An 18,335-nucleotide genomic window follows, 5' to 3' on the forward strand; every position below is an offset into this window, starting at 1 on the left:
TTCATTTTAAAAACTAATTTTGACTATTTCCTATGGGAGACTATATATAACTTTACACACGGTGCACTTTAAGATTTAAAACTTTGCCGGATGTTTTCATTCGCTTATAGCTGTGTTGCGCACTTCGCAAAAGCTGATTTTCAAAAATCTGTAATTGGAGCACTTTAAAAACATTTTTAGCTAAAAACAATGGTTTTTGCATGAATAAACCTCATGCAAGTCTTAAGCCACTGGGGCATAATTATGCATTTTTCTTTTATGCCAGAAATCATTAGGATATTAAGTAAAGATCATGTTCCATGAAGATACTTTGCGAATTTCCTACCGTAAATATTTACATTTTTGCACCCTCAGATTCCAGACTGTAAAATGGTTGTACCTCAAATACTTTAATATTATCAATATTATTTTAATATATTAATATTATAAAATACGCTTTTTTCTTCAGCTTTCAAATGATGTATAAATTTTGAAAAATGTACATTAATGACTGGTTTTGTGTTCCGTGGTTACATATACATTATATTGAATACATTATTATTTAATATTATTATAACGAATAAATACGATCCTAAAAGTTATTTTTCGATATTTTATATTTGTTATTTAATATTCATATTTATTGTAACAATCTATTATAAATACATTTTAAACATATTGATTTCATATATTTTATAATAATTTATAATGAATAAATCGGACTTTTTTTTTTAATAAATAATAATATGCATTCTAGGGTTGTCAAATGACGCAAGAGCATGCTGTTTGTATGCGTTTAATGGTATTTTGTGTTTTTTAGAGAGCGAATGGAGGCCATGGAGAAGCAGATAGCCAGTTTAACCGGATTGGTTCAGAGTGTTTTGACCCGAGGACCAGACAGCCCGTAAGTAATCTCGACTTCGAAATCTCAAAAATTAATTTTAATGTTATTTTTTTAAATAATACACGTCCGTGCAACTTCTACGATCATGTAAAAGGAGTTTGTCCTTCACCTTTCTTGTGTTTATCTTGCAGTGAGAAAGCAGAAACGGCGAGTGACTGCTCCGCGCCGGAGAGTGAGTACCATACGGTTTAACTGTGTTTCAATGTAGCTTAAGCGCCTTACAAAAAGTTTCAAATAGGAAGACGTGCGAAACAGATCATCACATTTAAAAACCCAGTTGATGGAAACGCGCCCATTCTGATGGATCTACAATACAAACGAAACATTATTTAGAAACAAACACAGTCAAAATGAATGCAATTCAAATTAGGCCCATGAAACGAATGCTTAAACATACTAATACAAGAGGAAGAGGTGAATAAAATAACCGTGTTGATATAAAGAGGTGACGCTCCGTTCCAACAAACTGTTTGTGCTTCAGAATAGCTGTTACTAAACTAATTATGTTCAGAAGAACAATTAAGGGATGCGGTGTAGGCGTATCAATTAGCAGGCCGTTAAACGAGTGAATCATGCATGGTGATATTAAGATACGACTGTGTGCCGCGCTGAAGGATGTTTGTCTAAATGACAGAAGCAGGCAGGCCAAGTCCTCGAGGACCGCAGTTTGATCTTAAAATGAAGCTCGTTTGGATTGGTTTACATTTAGCTAATTTTTGTTTGTGTTTCATGGCTGTAGTCCGTGACCGAGTTGTGAGTGTCAGTAATGTAAATTAACATGAGCCACAGACACATCACAATATGCTAATTCATGTAGGATCTGCACACCTGTATTAATAATAAACTATTATATTAAACAATATAGTATATTTATATGGATATTATTTATTTTAATATGTATTTCATATTTATATATAGATATTCAATTATAATTTATGATACATCTGACATTTATTCTTATTATTATTATTTAAATGGATATTTTTACTTTATTTTTACATTAAATGTATTTTTATTTGTAATTGGTTAATCTCAAAGTAATATATATATATATATATTAATCTCAAAGTATTATATATATATATATATATATATATATATATATATATATATATATATATATATATATAACTTTAAATAATATTTATATTATTGTTTAGATTAATATATTATTAATATTTATATATTTTTATGTCTTTTTATCTTTGTTTGCCAACTTATTGAAATTTGTTATAAATTTGACTATATATATATATATATATATATATATATATATATATATATATATATATACATATATTTATTCATATTTATTTTAATTATTTGTGCATTATAATTTATAATAAGTTTTATTTTAAATAATATATTTTGATCTTTTATGTATTATAATTGACAGTGATAAAATTGCCATTATTTTTGTTTATTATAATTTCTTGTGCACTAGTATGTATTATTTTGGGGACAGTTAACTGGTGATATTTTATATTTCAGCTGGAAGGTTTAGAAAACAAAAAGGTATATTACTTTCTGTCTGGTTGTCTGTCACTTTCTCGGTTTCCCCTGCGTGTGTTGCATAACAGATTGTGTTGCATTGCGATTTGTGCATTGCAATTTTTGCGTCAGGAGTGTGTACAGAATGTCTGTATTGAGGGATCTCAGATCCCGGAGTTTGAAAACCGTCTGTTTATGTATATCCAGTGTCTACAAAAAGTATTCACCTCCTTTGACTTTTACGTGTCACTAATCTAATATGCATTACTGAAGATCGCAGAACTCAAAATCCACGTTAAATGCCGGTGATGATTCACGTAGCGCCAAAAGTCCAATGAGGAGTTCTCTTTTATAGGCACTGGATATATGTGTCTGTCCTATAGATTCTTCCCGAATGTTTTTGTTGTATGGAAATTCCCACTAACACCTGAATGTCAGTGTACTAGAATGTTTCGTCTTCCTTTTCCAGTTCTTAAAAGGAGGTAATATGGACATCACAGTCTGTTTCTGAGAGTCCTAACAGTGTGAATGTATATGCAGATATAACGGTCTGGTAACACTTTCTTTTAAGGTGTCTTAATACCTAATTAGGTACTTAGTAGTAGCCGTTGTACTTACATGAAATAAAGTGTGCTTATCATGCAACTAAGTTATTAAGTTTTTTGTAATTATGTTACTGTTACACGTATACTTACACTTAAGTACAATCTCGATACACTGTATTTTAAGCAGATTATGTTTGTGTAATATTATGTGATTTTGATGTAATTAGGTATCACATGTATTCAAGCTGTGTGTTAATGGGTTAAATCAAAGGATAAGGTATAAAAAATCTAGTTAAGGTATACATATACACATAAAGTACACTTAAGTACAACCTTGATACACTTTATTTTAAGTAGCTTATAACTGTGTTGTAATTAAAGTGTTCCCTAACTTTGTTACATGGTAAGTACATTTAAATGCGACGGCTACTACTAAGTACTTACTAGGTAATTACTCTGTATTATGGACACCTTAAAATAAAGTGCTACCAAGGGTCTGAATTTGAATGTGTGTTGCATGAATATACAGCGTACTGTAGATGTACCGAGTTGTGTTGGGCTTGTTTTTTGGATGTGACTCACAATGTACGAATCGAGGCAGAATCAGAAGCCTTTTGTTGCTCTTTTGTGGTTAATATGGAGATGAGACATTTTCTGAAAGATTCTAATAGATTAGCAGAATGACTAACAGGCTTATGGATAATCCGATTTTTAAACGAAACTGCACGTGTTTTTATGCGAGTCGAGTGTTTTATGTATGACTTTTGCTCCTGTGGATTGTTAGTGTCGTCTCCGTCCGCTCCTCTGGCGCTGATGCCGCCTCCGCCCTCCGCAGCCTCTCAGCCAATAGCAATGTCCCGTTCACAAATGCAGCTGCACCTGACTGACCTGCAGCAGCACACCGTTGAACTGCGCAAACAGCTGACACAACTGCGCCAGTTACAGGTGTGTGTGTGTGTGTGTGTGTGTGTGTGTTGTTGATGATTTGTTTGATGACGTGGGATCACAGTTTAAAGGTGGTTTTATGAACGATGTGTATTTATATAGATAGAAATATTTAGATAGAAGTAATATATAGATAGAAGTATTTATATATTACTGTTTGTATATATAAAATAGTTGTGTATATATAATATTGCTATTTGTATCATTTATATATTATAATGATAATATGGCATTATTATGAATAATAAGAATATAATAAAATTAAATGTAAATATCTAAAAAATATAAATTTTTACTCTGACATATTTTATTTTTATTCATTTTAATTGTGAATACTAATAATTGTACTAAATACATTTTTATTTAAAATGTATAACTAAAATATGTAAAATATATTACTTTATATTTTTAGATAAAAATAAATGTATATTTATAATAATGAAATATATAAAAATATGTATATATTAATAATTTATGTACGATAATATGTCAATAATATTACTATATTCAATATAGATAAATGATTCAATATAGTTTATTTACTCTGCTATTTTATTGTTTATGAATATATATATTTTATGTAGTTAAATCTATTATAAAATTCACATAAAGAATTCTATATATATATATATATATATATATATATATAAAGTTATTTAAATATATATATATATATGGTATATTAATATATACTCATTTCTTATTATCACTATACTTATTAGAATTTATAGTGCAAAAATGTGTATTATTTTGGGAACAGTTAAATGGTAATATTTTATATTTCAGCTGGAAGGTTTAGAAAACAAATAAATTATAGAATTGTTTTTGCCGTGTATTTGATCTTGTGCACATGTGGGAATGAATGAAAAAATACTGCTTGATGAATAGCAAACCTTCTAACTTATGACATATTCATCGGGGTAAAATAATTATAAATAATGCCTTAAAGAAATAACTCACTTCATTCACACAAAGCTTCTTCAGAAGACTAGGGAAATAACACAAATAATAAATGTTTTTGTTTTGGAGTTTGACAGCCGATTTCATGGAAAATGTGTACTGCATGAAAACATTTTGATGTATCTATTCTTTCAGTTCATATATTGAACAACAGTTTGTCTCTCTCTGTGTGTCTCACAGCTGCAGAACCAGGACTCTGTTCAGGCGTTGCTGAGGCAGACCGAGTCTGATTTGGGGATGTGTCTGATCGAGGCGTCCCGCACGCAAGAAGATCCGTTACAGCGCCAGCGTCTTCTGGTTGAGGAGGAGAGGCTACGCTATCTTAATGAAGAAGAACTTATCATACAGCAGCTACAGTGAGCCCAAGCCCTTACGCCTCTAACGAAAAACAGCGCCGCATATGAATTGCGTTGGATGCGATGTGTTTCCTTGTGTTTCCAGCGACCTCGAGCGCTCGGTGGAGGAGATGAGGATGGGGGCGGGGCTTAACCATCACCTGGTGACCGAACAGGAAATAGAACAGAAGAGTCTGGAGCTCAGGAGGCTCGGAGAGACCGTCACTGACCTCAAGAGTGAGTGAATGATCAATCTGCACGCAGTATATATTTGGACATTTTCACTTTTATATAAATAGTGATTCGTATCAACCGATCATCAGTGGATAGTTTGTTTGATTGCACGAATTTGTACTGTACAGTTGTAATAACAGCTTGTCTGTAAAAAACGAACAGGCCGATTAGAGTCATTCATTCGGGATTCAGATTTTTGATTCACTAAAACGAAACGTTTACGAGTCAAACTATATTGATTGCATTGTATGTTTGTTATTCTCCGTAAAGGGCTTGTTCGTATCAGTGATTTGTTCAAGAGTCAGATTACTCTGGTTGTGCTGTACTCCGTTTTTGACTCATAAGAGTCGTTCTTTCGGGAATCAGACTGTTTTACTGAAAAGTGCAGAATCCTTATTATGTTTCACGAGTCAAACTATTCCGGTTGTGTTGTATGTTCATGATTCACACAAAAGAACCGTTTAGTTTAGGAATCAGACCTCACTGAATGTGCTTTGTGTTTTTAGATTCGCTAAGATAAACGGGTCCTAACAGTCATTAATAATTCAGCAATATGACTAAACTTGTTCTGTTATGTTTCTGATTCATTAAAAAGAACTACTCCTAGGAGTCATACTTTCAGGAATTGGATTACATTTGTTGTGCTGTATGTTTCACATTTATTCATGATACCGGTTGTGCTGTGCATTTGGTTGTTTTTTTGACTCACTAAAATGAACTGACTCATAAAAGTCATTTATTCAGGAATCAGTTTAAACTTCGCTGAAAACAACAGCCATTTCTTGTTTAAAGAGTCAAACTACACTAATTGTGCTATTTATTTATTCACTAAACCGAACTGATTGCTCCTTCAGCAGTTGAACCTCACCAGTTGAGCTGAATGGTTTTGATTCCCTAAAAGATCCATATCTTAAAGTGCCCCTATTAAGGGTAATAAAAGAATTATATTTTGGTTTTGAGAGTCCCAAACATGAGGTTAACATGCATGCAAAGTCAAAAAAAACACTTTTTGTTCAACGATTCATTGGCACCTAGTGGCAAAGAATGAATCAGCATTTTCATTCAGACAAACACGAAAAGGACAAAAAAGTGGGCGGGCAATATGCTAATGTTTCACTTTGAGGTCAAAGCGAAAAAGCTTGGGATTCATTTTAAAAACGACTCGTTTCAGTGATTCAGAGTCGGCTCTTACTTTTGAGAGAAAATAACTATACACCGTGCATTTTCAGATTTAAAACTTTGCTGTTTTCAACCTTTAGACCTTGTTTAGGAATCAGACTGCTTTTGGTTCACCAAAAAAAGGCAACTTGTTTTTTTCTCTTTAATTCAGCTATAAGATAATTCTATGTGTTATGTTCTACGATTTATGTATTTAGATCAGTTCCCCACTTTACAAAGTAAAATGCGCGTGGTGTTGAGGGTGGAGGTGGAAGCCGTCAAGTTTCTGAAAGAGGAACCGCTCAGGCTGGAGGCCCTGTTGAAACGCTGCAGAAACATCACCAATACACTCGCTCTACTACGAAGGTAGCGCACGCAAAGACGTAAACAGTCGCTCCTGTTCGGATACGTTCTCTAGTGCCGTGCCTAAAGCGTGTGTTTGTGTACAGGCAGGTATCTGAAGGTGTGTGGAGGACACCCGATGACTTCAGCAGTTCAGTTTCCAGCGTGAGTGACGCTGACTTCAGCAGGAGCTCTGATCTAGATATTCTCAACAGCCCTTCTTTAAATCTGCCCGACCTCGGGGGCACCTTATCGGCCACTGCCACTCTTTCTGCCTCCCTGGGTACTAATACCACAAATCCTGGCCTGACGAGTGCTTCCATTATAGGTAAACACCAGTTTTATGATTTATTAAAAAAGCGGTTCATCTAAAACTGAAAATGTACTCACCCTCGGGTCATAAAAGATGTTGATGAGTTTATTTCTTCTTTAGATTTGGAGAAATGTATCATTGCATCACTTGCTCAGCAATCGATCCTTTGCAGTGAATGGGTGCCGTCAGAATGTCCAAACAGTTGATAAAACACAATAATCCACACCACTCCAATCCATTAATTAACATCTTATAAAGAGAAACAAATAATAATAATTGATGGACTGGAATGGTGTTTATTATTATTGCGTTTTTAACGGCTGTATGGACATTCTGACGGCACCCATTGGCAAGCAACATTTTTCCAAATCTGTTCTGACGAAAAAACTAACTATGTATATCGAATGGTTGAGGGTGAGTAAATTTACAGCACACTTTAAAGGGTTACTCCACCCCAAAATGAAAATTCTGTCATTAATCACTTATCCCCATGTATTTCCAAATCCGTAATAGCTTTCTCCATCAATAGAACAGTAACAAGCTTTCCGTTTTTTATCCTAAATTGTGTTACGAATGGGTTTGGAATGGCATGGGGGGTAAGTGATTAATAACTAAATTTTCGTTTTGGGGTGGAGTAACTATTTCTGAACTGATATTTACAGAACAAGCTTCGGAAGCATTTATATGGACAACTGATTTATTGATTTATTGATTTTAGGAGGCACCACTAGTCTTTCTAACGTGCTGGGCTCCACTGTTGGTGCCAGTATGAGCAGCATTCCCGGCAGCACCACGCTGGGTAACTGGCTGGCAGGAGCCGGGGCCACAGATCCCATCATGCCTGAACTGGACGGCACCTCCGCAGGTCCAATAAAGACCAGCGGCTTGGAAGATCTGCCCACACGCAGAGAATCTGATAAAGGAGTGTCTGTGGAGGTCCGACTGGTAATGAACTATTTGTGTTTCCACGGATGTTAGAGAAGATGTGCATATTTACAAAAAGATGGTGGACACATATTTTTGAGGGTTTAAATACAACACATATTATTTTATTAAATTATTAGTTTATATTTAATAGTTAAAAGTATATATATATATATATATATATATATATATATATATATATATATATATATATATATATATATATATATATATATATATATTTAGTAGATTGTATATTTATTTAATATATATATTTATTATATTAATATATTATATATATATATATATATATATATATATATATATATATATATATATATATATATATATATGTATATATATATTATTTAATCTTGCTTGAATGCTACTGCTACATTCTTTTTATTTTTATTTTTTGCATTAAAGAATGAATTTATACAATATTTTAAATTGTTCTCTGATATCAACATAGAACGTATGTGGCTTAGGTAAGGACAATAATTCAACGGTTTTACATGTCCAATTACAACTCTAGGATTTGTCACTAGAATGAAATTGTCTGCTTTTACCTTATTTGTGATGGTCATGAATAATAATGCTGTTTTGAGTAGGACGTTGCAGTTTAAGTCTTTTTAATATCGCAATTGAAATATTTTAAGGGTTTGAATCATGTTGCTAAATTCAGCGTTTTTCCTCTCTTTAAAACCCGGCACTCTTAAAAACGTGCATCACATCCCTGGTTGAGATTTATTTAAAGTTTGGGAATCTCTGCGTGATAACACATGTGGGTGTGTGTCTTCAGGCTGCAGAGCGAGACTGGGAGGAGAAGAGAGCCAGTTTGACTCAGTTCAGCGCTCAAGACATCAATCGTCTGCTGGAGGAAACTCAAGCTGAGCTGATGAAGGCCATTCCAGACCTGGACTTCGCCGCCAAGCAGATCACAAAGCCGGCTGTACCGCCAAAACCCCAGCTGTCCTCCCTCCCGGCGCCCGGCTCAACATCCTCCACTCCTAGCTTAACACCTGAACATCAGCCGAGCAAAACCCCACCGAAACCACCCAGCAAAGACGGCATCCCACGCAGGGGATCAGGTGTGGTTACATTATCAGGTAGCACTTTATTTTACAGCCCCGTTCCTCATGTACATGCTATGTACTTATTGTAGTAATTCCAATAACTGGATTCTAACTCTTATATTACCAGTACATTCTTGTGTAAGTACACTGTAAGTACATTGTAAGTACACATACTGTAAAATAAAGTGCAACGCATTATCGCTGTACCAAAAACTACAGAAGCTGCCTTGCGATTTTGTCTATTTTGTTGATTGATTTGATTTGATTGATTGATCAGGGGAGCTGACAGTGCCACGATATCGTACAGAGAAGCCATCCAAGTCTCCACCCCCTCCTCCTCCGCGACGAAGTTTCCCATCAGGCCTTGGGCTCACAACCAACAGCAGTGGAGAAGTTATCACCATAAACAAGAATGTGAAGGTGAAGCACAATTTTTGTAAGAAACCTTATATCTGTTGAATGTTAGGTGCAGTCGTAATGTAAGGGCATGCTGTCGATTATTTGTACCAGATTTTGTGCGTATACATTAAAGCTTTTTTTTAAAAATAGAACACAAAAAGCTCACGATTTTCGGACACTTCAAATGTTATGAGCACAAATAGTTTTTGGTATTTTATGACCCGTAGGCGGTGCTGTTCCCAAACTAGGCTTGTACTCTCAGATCATAGCGGTAATGACGTGTGCCATGATTTGTGTCGGTAGAATAAATATTGTCAAGATATAGCATCTGTTCTCTTCCTGCATATTCTAATTTTGGGTCAAAATCGTTAGATTCACATCATCGTAACTTTTTAAACACTGTTCTCATGACCTGTAGGTGGTGCTGTTCCCAAATTTGGCATATGCCCTCAGATCATGGTTCTGATGAAGTGTGCCAAGTTTCTTTTCAAAAGATCTAAGTTTTGCCAAGATACAGCAAATATTCCATCTGTACGTTTTAACTCGCGTTTAATCATCACCACCTTTCAATACTGATCTCATGACTTGTAGTTGGTGCTGTTTCCAAACTTGTCATGGATCCTTAGGTCATGGTGCTGGTGAAGTGTGCCAAATTTCGTTTCAATAGATCATTGTTTTCTCAGATGTAGCATCTATTTTCTTCTATATATTCTATAGTTATTTAGTTATCATCATAACCTTTGAACACTGATCTCATGACCTGTATTTTATTTCAATAGATCTTTTATTTTTTTTACCGTTTTTACCGTTTATTATTTTCTTCTGATTTTGTGTACATGTACCCTCAGATCATGGTGCTAATGAAGTGTGCCAACTTTTTATTTTGATAGATTGAAACTTATATATATAGCATATATTCGGTCAAAATGATTAGATTTACATCATTTCCACTCGGTAATCATCTGAACCAGTTTGGTTTAACTCAACTTTATTTCAAGGAGCAGTAGCTTAGCAACATTCAAATGCTTTAGTTATAAGCAGTTACAAACTAATTAATATGTATTTTGCACTTGATTGCCTGTCAACTGTAAATTAAAGCTTTATTTCCTTTGCTGCAGCTGTTAATAGTCCTTGTGCTTCATATGTTGCTGTGCCTGCAGATGTTTATTAGGTTGCTCTTTTTGCAGAAACTGGAGAAGATGGAGAACAGAGAAGAGGCTGAAGTGCCGACTCAATCCCAGACGCCTCCCGTGAAACTGAGACGTCCGTCGACCTCCGACGGGCCCCGACCTTCATCCACGCCTCCGGTCATCGCTGCTTCTGGGATGAAGGAGGATGAGGATGAAGATGAGAAGATAATGGCAGAGCTGGAGGTAAAGAGCTGTTCCACCTTATCACCAAAAGTGTGCGTATCTTCATATAGGATGACATCGAGGTACATCCAAATTGGAAAGCACCCTTTTGCTTGTACAAAAATTGAATGCTGCAGATTGGGAAATAATGTGTTGTGCATTTTCCTCCAAATCTAAACGCGTCGATGCGCTAATCCACACACAACAACACGACAGGCGTTTCAGAGAGCCCCAGTGAGACTGAGGGTCACTGCTGAGGCCCAAAGCCCTGCTGAGGTCACTCCTAACAGTGTTGACAGGGCGGGCCAGTGGATCAGCAACTCTCTGTGGAGAGAGGTAACGTGTTAACTGCCAGTCCTTCCTCTAAGGCCTCCCTGTAACTTTTGGCGTCGAGGTTTTTCCTGAACCTTACTAACGCACTCTGACACAAAACCTATTAATCTGTCATCTCTTCAAGTCTTTAACCAGCTGTACTGCTGCATGTTGTTAGACAGCTTCGAATGAGGATTGGTATTGAAACCCAGCTACAAAAACACACTTGGAACTAAACATGTTTTTCTAACCTTTTTAAGTGTTTCTTGACTTGTTGTATGTGATATATAAAAGTCTGTTTCCACCTCAGAGGTTTTATAGTTTCTGAAAATTGGTAATTGTTTACATTATAATATATAATATATATAATAATTAATATAATATATTGTGTGGTATTTAATACTTATTTGCTGTATTTAATAATATATTATTTTTGGTGAAATGTTAAAGGGTTTCAACATTAAGAAATTCAATAATATACAATATTTTTAATTTAATATTATTATTATTATTAAACATTAAATAAAATATTAGTAATTTAATTTAATAATATAATTATTAAATCATTAAATATGGTGTAATGATGATGATCATATTTACAGTAAAAATAATTATAATTTAATTGTATGTAATAATAATATAATAATTGCATTTAGTTAAAATAATTATGAATATTATAAATATACACTTTTCTAAATATACTTTAAGAACGTATTGATATTAATGATATTATTACATTTTAAAAATTCTCAAAATTGCAAATGTAATTCTTAATTGCTTCAATTGATATTGCATAACGGAATATTAAAAAATATTTTTTTGTAATTTTATTTAATATGTATTATTATTTTATGTTTCAGAATGCTACAATTTCTTAATTTCTCACAATTAGTTTTAATTTTACTCTTAGGTGAAAATGTGCTTCCATCCTTAATGCCGTTAGGGTCAAGACACTGGGAGTTTACGATATCTCTTGCAATTTTTATTTTTTTAAAGTCACATATTTCCTTAAAGCAAGCAAAAAAAAAATGGTTCAAAGAACAGCAACTCTGTAAACAGCAAAATGTACACGCAAATAATTATTACATCTGTCACATTTTACAGATATAACATTGTGACTTTGAAGCTAAGCTGTTGGAACGAACAGCGTTATATCAGTCAAGGTCATCTCTTCTTCTCTCTCTCTCTCTCTCTCTCTATCTTTTATGTCAAGCTGTGCCTCTTCTTCACAGTGACAGTAATGTTGTGACACTGCGGTAACAAATCAATTTTAACAAGCTTAAAGTCTTTAAAGCAAGAGCCAATAACAAACAGACAAGACAAAAAAAACATGTCAGCTACTGCGGTCTAAATGAACTCCCGACTTCACCCGCTCATCAGTCTCGACAGCTTTTCTTAACTACGTCCTTGCCTCATTTTTACTGTATTGACAAGCCATTCGTCACAAGAAACTATAACGAAATTGAGCAGTGAGTTCAGTCCGAAGTCCGAAGAAGCAAACTGGTCATTATGGTCTGAGATATCTGGACAGCCTGTGTCTGTATTTGTGTGTGTGTGTGTGTGTGTGTGTATCTTGTCAGCCTGTAGAGATGTATTGTGATGAGTACTACTAATATCTCACAATGAAAGAAGTGTGAAAGAGTGCTAATATCAGCTTCCTCGCACACATGCAGGGTGTCAGTCAACACTACTGCTGCATGCTGCTCTGTAGAGATTCCCTGTGTCTCCTACTTTCATTCAGTTAGTGTTTCTATTTCTGTTTCATGGCTCGGATCCAAAACCTAGCGAACTGTGTCTCTGTCTACATAAGCAGCGACCCAACCGAACTGTAATGGGTCATGAGCTTACGGCATAATGTGTAGTGCAGACAAATATACATGAACTGGTGGCATTTCTATTACACAGATTTATTGTCTTTCAAGTTTCATTTTTAATGTGTTTTTAGCTTTATTTAAATATTTATATAACTAACTATTGTTATATTTCTTATTATATATATACTATATAATATTAAAGCAATTACATATTAAGCTGTATTACCAAGTATTAATAATAATAAATATGATTAATAATCAACAAATAAAATATTATAAATTAATTTATTAGCATTCATAAATTATTATAAATACTATTATATTACTACTACTACTACTATTATTACTATTATTATTTCTCACAGTGTAACTGTATTTATTATTATATAATATATAATATTGAATAAAGCATTTGAGTATTAAGCAAATAATTATACTGTTTATAATAAATGAATTATTGCTTTGAGTTATAAATATTAGCATTATTGTTATTTTTCAAACATTGTAACTTTATATTTTTATATTTCTTATTATTTAATATAATATAATAAAGCAATGAAGTAAATAATGAAATACATTTTTATACAATAATAACAACAACCAATCAACAAATTATAATTATTATTTATATGTATTTAAACAGCTTATGAGTTAGGAAAATAACATCGATTCATTAAATTCTTTTACATAATGCGACTCTCACAGAAAATCTGCGCGCAGCAGCCTTCTTTGTCATCGGGAGCAGAGATGCGAGGCGGCTCACTGGGTTTTGGAGCAGGGCTTTCATCGTGACGCTCTTCTTCCAACAAGCGTGAATTATTCAAACCCAGTCCCACGACTTAAACAAACACGGTCATTTTCCAGCCCGGGCCTGCTGTTGTTTATTCACGTTTGTTCTCAGCCCGTAGGCACTCCGCCGGGCTCCGGCAAACTGGTGCAGCCGTCTGCGGCGTCCCGTCTGAGGCACCTGCAGCAGAGCAGCCTGGAGCGGCGCAGCCGGAAACAGCAGGAGGAGTTCCCCAAGCTCCAGCAGGGTCAGCAGCAGGTATTCCACTTCTAACAATAGCTGCGCCCTGCTATCGGCTGACTTTGTCGTTCGGGCTCAAACTCACCCGAGCGCGCACTTCCATACGAGCTGCTACGTCTCCCGGCTGCTGCACAGATGTTACGGTTTTCCACTGCGCGATGGGGGTTTCCCCCGTGTGCTCACAGATTACGTGTTTTTATTTCTCTTCCGAGCTACACGAACTATTCTTCCAGAACGAGAGAACGGTACCAGGGAAAGACACCAATAGACAGTCGCTCAGTAGCTCGTTGCAGACATTTAGGCCTGAGATTTCTGTTATTAAGTACACAGGTGCAAATATATGCTGTCATTCCATGTATTGGGGTTGGTTAGTGTAACGTGGGCTTTGGGTTTCTTGTTTAGGGTTAAGGGATATCTAAAATACAAACGAACGGAGACTTGAACGGACGTGACTCGGCATGAACAGAAACACAACTAACAGATAGCAGGTTTTACAGATAATACTCAACAATGGCAATAAATGGCTATAAATACCAAACAACGAGGGTCACGCGATGCAAAGCAACCAATGGGGAACAAGGAACAAGGCAACCCATCACAACGTGGCACAGAGAGAAGAGTAGCACACGACAGGAGCACAAAACAAGGCAAAATATCAAAAATGAAAGACCAGAAACCTGAACAAGAAACAAAACACAAACCCCACGTTACAGTTCGCCTGCAAGGTCTCTTTTGCTCACCAAGGCTGCATTTATTTGCTCAAAAATGGCCCAAAAAAATTAAATGTCGTGAAAAATGATTACACGTCAAAATAGCCAATTTCTGTTTGAGTATGTTATTATTAACGATGAAAACAGTTGTGCTGCTTCGTATTTTTGTGGGAAGTGTAATATGTTTCTGTTTTCAGAATAGAAATTTCAATATAACTGCATTCATTTGACTTCGAAATTGTTTATAAGATAATGAGTGTCTTTGCAGTCACTTTTGATGAATTTAATGCATCCTTGCTGAATAAAAGTATTAATTTTCATCAAGTAAGGGACCGCGTCATTTTCAAAGTGTAGTGTACTTGCATAGATTACTTTTCAGGCCTTGAATATTTCAGAAGGTAATTAAGACCAATGATGTCACCGAATCGGCAAAAACCGAAGTCCCTGTCCTTGTGCCATCTTTGACTTGTCCTCTCAGTCTCTAACGCTCTTTGTCTGTAATCTTCAAGTAACTCTTCTGGTCCGAAGCATTACATTTTGATGAGTACTCAAGCTGTCAGATCCCAGCTGAAAGAAGCTTTTGTGCCGTGCCTTCCCTGTACTCATGACAGGACAGGTCAAGGTGAGATGGCGTACGTGACCTAGATACCTTCTGACATTGTCACTGTGATGCTTTAAAGTGTCAAAACTTTCGAAAGATCGGTTGGAAAAGAGAAGGAATTGGAGATGAGATGCGGGCTTTGATCATGGTCAGGTTTGGCGAGCCAACCTGGGAAAAAGAATCGATTTGTAGGATGCGTTGAAGCCGACGTGAAATTTTACTTTCTTAATCTGACGTATTTATGAGGGAAAACCGGTTGAGATTTTGAGGCGTTGTTTAGATTGTAAAAAAGGGAATTTTTGGGGGGAATAATGCATACTAAATGATGGACAAAAGATCCAGGGATGAATATAATAAGAAAGTTAATTTTTTGTGGCCAAGAATGTGTACTGAGAAAGTAAATAAGGTGAATTTAAATTTTATGTCATGCTTATTTTACACAAAACAGCTCAAATAGTCTATTAAAAGCCTAGGAACGAGTATTAAGAAAGTAAAAAAGGAACAATTGAATTTTATGTCATGCATATTTTACACAAAACGGCTACGCTGTGGACAAAAAGAGCGTAGGATGTGTACTAAGAAAGTTAATAGGGGGAATTTTTATTTTAATTCATGCTTATTTGACCCGAAATGACTAAATCATGGATCAAAAGACCAGGAATGAGTAGTAAGATAGTTAACTTTGGTTTTGCTTTATGCTTATTTCACACAAAACTGCTAAACCGTGAAGGAACAGCTGAACCAAATGGGTAAATCGTGGATAAAATGGCTAGAAATCTGTGTTGATTTCATTTAAAATCGTTAAGAGGAATATTTGATGACGTAACGCACAGAAGATTGAAGAGGAACGGTAAGACTGCAGTGTTGCTGTGGTGTTGCACAGTCTCTATCTTTCAGAGCAACTCGCAAACTCAGCGCTCCGCAAAATCCATCCCGAAAGAGCGAGAGGAAGGAGATTGAGTGCAAACCCTGAGGGAGGGAAGGGAAAAATTGGGTGGAAAGACAGAGAAAAGGAAGAGATAAGACGAAGAGGTTTGGTTTGTGTCCTCCATCTTCTGCGGGGTTAATCGACAGACTATTAGCTCAGCGTATGCTCAGAGTTAGCCGGCCCGCCGCAGACTGTCTAATGCACTCGAGGGGCAAATTAATATCTCCAAAATGAAAACAGTGAATCTTTTAATTGGCAGTGACACGACTACAAGATAAGATGCTTTACAGACAAGCCAGTTAAAGGAACAGATCACCTAAGAACAATCGTCATTTTCTCACCCTCATGTCGTGCATGACTTTTGTTGCCGAAGTTATTTGTAAAAGTGTTCGAGATGCTGTTTTTATAGCACCGGATCCAAAAAGACAAAACTATGGAAGCCGATAAGAAAAAGGTTATTGCAACTTTACGTTACATCATTCTGAAAGAGAAAATATTGTGAGATTCTCATTTGAAATAAAAATAGTTGTGAGGTTTGGGAGTTGTAAACTCAAAAAAAATCTGAATTTCAAGAACTTAAAGACAAGCCGATTTAGAGACGAGCTTTAGAATTGTTATGTCAGCAAAATTTTAATTCATAGAAAATCATCAGAACTGCAAGGTTTAAATTCATAGTTCACAGAAAAATGTCCAAATGGCAAGATTCAAACTCAGGGTTCTAAGAAAAAACATTCCAAATTGGAAGATTTAAACTCAGAATTCCGTGGAAAAATTCCAAGTTGCGACCTTGAAACTCAGAATTCAGAGAGAAACACCAGGATTGTGAGACGTAAGCTCAAAATTTAGAGGAAAAAAAATCTGAATTGTCACTCAGAAATGATAGAGAAACATTCCAAAGCGCAAGATTTGAACAGAATTCTGAGAAGAAAAAAAATCCAAGTTGCACGATTTAAACTCAGAATTCATAGTGGGGAAAAAAACCCATTTCAAAACGCAAAATTTAAACGGAATTCAGGGAAAAAAATACAAATTGCAAGAAATCAGAATATTAGAGAAAATTGTCAAATTTACTTGATATTGTGAGAAAAAATTGGAGCTTTAAAAATAAAATGTCGCATTTTTGTGTTATGTTACTCTACATATTATATGTTAATGACAGCACTATACATGTAGAAACCGGTAAACAGGTTCGAATGAGGCTGAGGAAACGACAGGGTTTGTCTGTGGCTGCATGGATCCCTGTCCGTGGTTGGTTGTCAGGGTTCTCTGTCTGTCACCGAGTGTACAGCACAGACTGAGAGGATTAAACAGACAGTCACCGTGGCAACCGTGGAACGAGGCAAGCAGCCCCTCCATAGCAACCAGTGGAGACTGTGATACCTGCATTCCCACACATTTAGAAACGGCTGCTGCTCACTTGGTCAGGTTTAATTCGGCTGAATAACCGTGTTTGTGGTTATGTTCACAATGGAATACTAGCATGCATACTGTGTTCCTGTAGCTCAAACAGCACGCTACTACAAACACCAAGCCCGGTTTGATTCACAGGGAATACAGGAAGTTATAAGTGTAGAATTATATGGAAAATGCATAAATGCAGTGGTGAGATATGTGCGTGCTATATATATATTTATTATATATATATATATATATATATATATATATATATATATATATATATATATATATATATATATATAAATACACACACATGCATGTATATATTTAAGAAGAAGACAATGTTTATATTTTAAATATATTTATATACAATGATATACATTATATGAATATAAACATATCTAATATATGTAAATAGAATGCTGTATGTGTGTGTATTTATATGTAAATAATTAATGTGCACAGTACACACAAATGTATTATGTAAACAAACACTTTTTGGATGCAATTAATCTCAATTAATCATTTGGCAGCACTAGCATCTCAATCCAAATCTCAGTCGAGAAAACCAAAATATTATTCTAAAAA

At 35.1% G+C, this 18,335-nt stretch overlaps 1 protein-coding gene across 8 annotated transcripts in view; it reads left to right on the top strand.

The window, feature by feature from the left end:
• Nucleotides 1-18,014, top strand: part of zgc:114120 (uncharacterized protein LOC619267 homolog) — a 52,617-nt gene extending 34,603 nt beyond the window's left edge. For 4 of the 8 annotated variants that reach the window (XM_043226275.1, XM_043226281.1, XM_043226282.1 and 1 more), the window contains 14 exons: nt 800-883; nt 1,015-1,055; nt 2,375-2,398; nt 3,704-3,864; nt 5,005-5,180; nt 5,266-5,396; nt 6,770-6,917; nt 7,001-7,221; nt 7,925-8,151; nt 8,933-9,239; nt 9,484-9,626; nt 10,793-10,978; nt 11,174-11,293; nt 13,985-18,014. In XM_043226275.1, the coding sequence (XP_043082210.1) occupies nt 800-883; nt 1,015-1,055; nt 2,375-2,398; nt 3,704-3,864; nt 5,005-5,180; nt 5,266-5,396; nt 6,770-6,917; nt 7,001-7,221; nt 7,925-8,151; nt 8,933-9,239; nt 9,484-9,626; nt 10,793-10,978; nt 11,174-11,293; nt 13,985-14,143 (2,128 nt within the window). In that variant the 3' untranslated portion in view covers nt 14,144-18,014. The remainder of the gene's footprint in view (nt 1-799; nt 884-1,014; nt 1,056-2,374; nt 2,399-3,703; nt 3,865-5,004; nt 5,181-5,265; nt 5,397-6,769; nt 6,918-7,000; nt 7,222-7,924; nt 8,152-8,932; nt 9,240-9,483; nt 9,627-10,792; nt 10,979-11,173; nt 11,294-13,984) is intronic. The other 4 variants (XM_043226274.1, XM_043226276.1, XM_043226277.1 and 1 more) reach the window with 4 other exon arrangements.
• The last annotated feature ends 321 nt before the right edge of the window (nt 18,015-18,335 follow it).

Source organism: Puntigrus tetrazona, chromosome 24, assembly GCF_018831695.1.
Source record: "Puntigrus tetrazona isolate hp1 chromosome 24, ASM1883169v1, whole genome shotgun sequence".
In the NCBI taxonomy this organism is placed as follows: domain Eukaryota; kingdom Metazoa; phylum Chordata; class Actinopteri; order Cypriniformes; family Cyprinidae; genus Puntigrus; species Puntigrus tetrazona.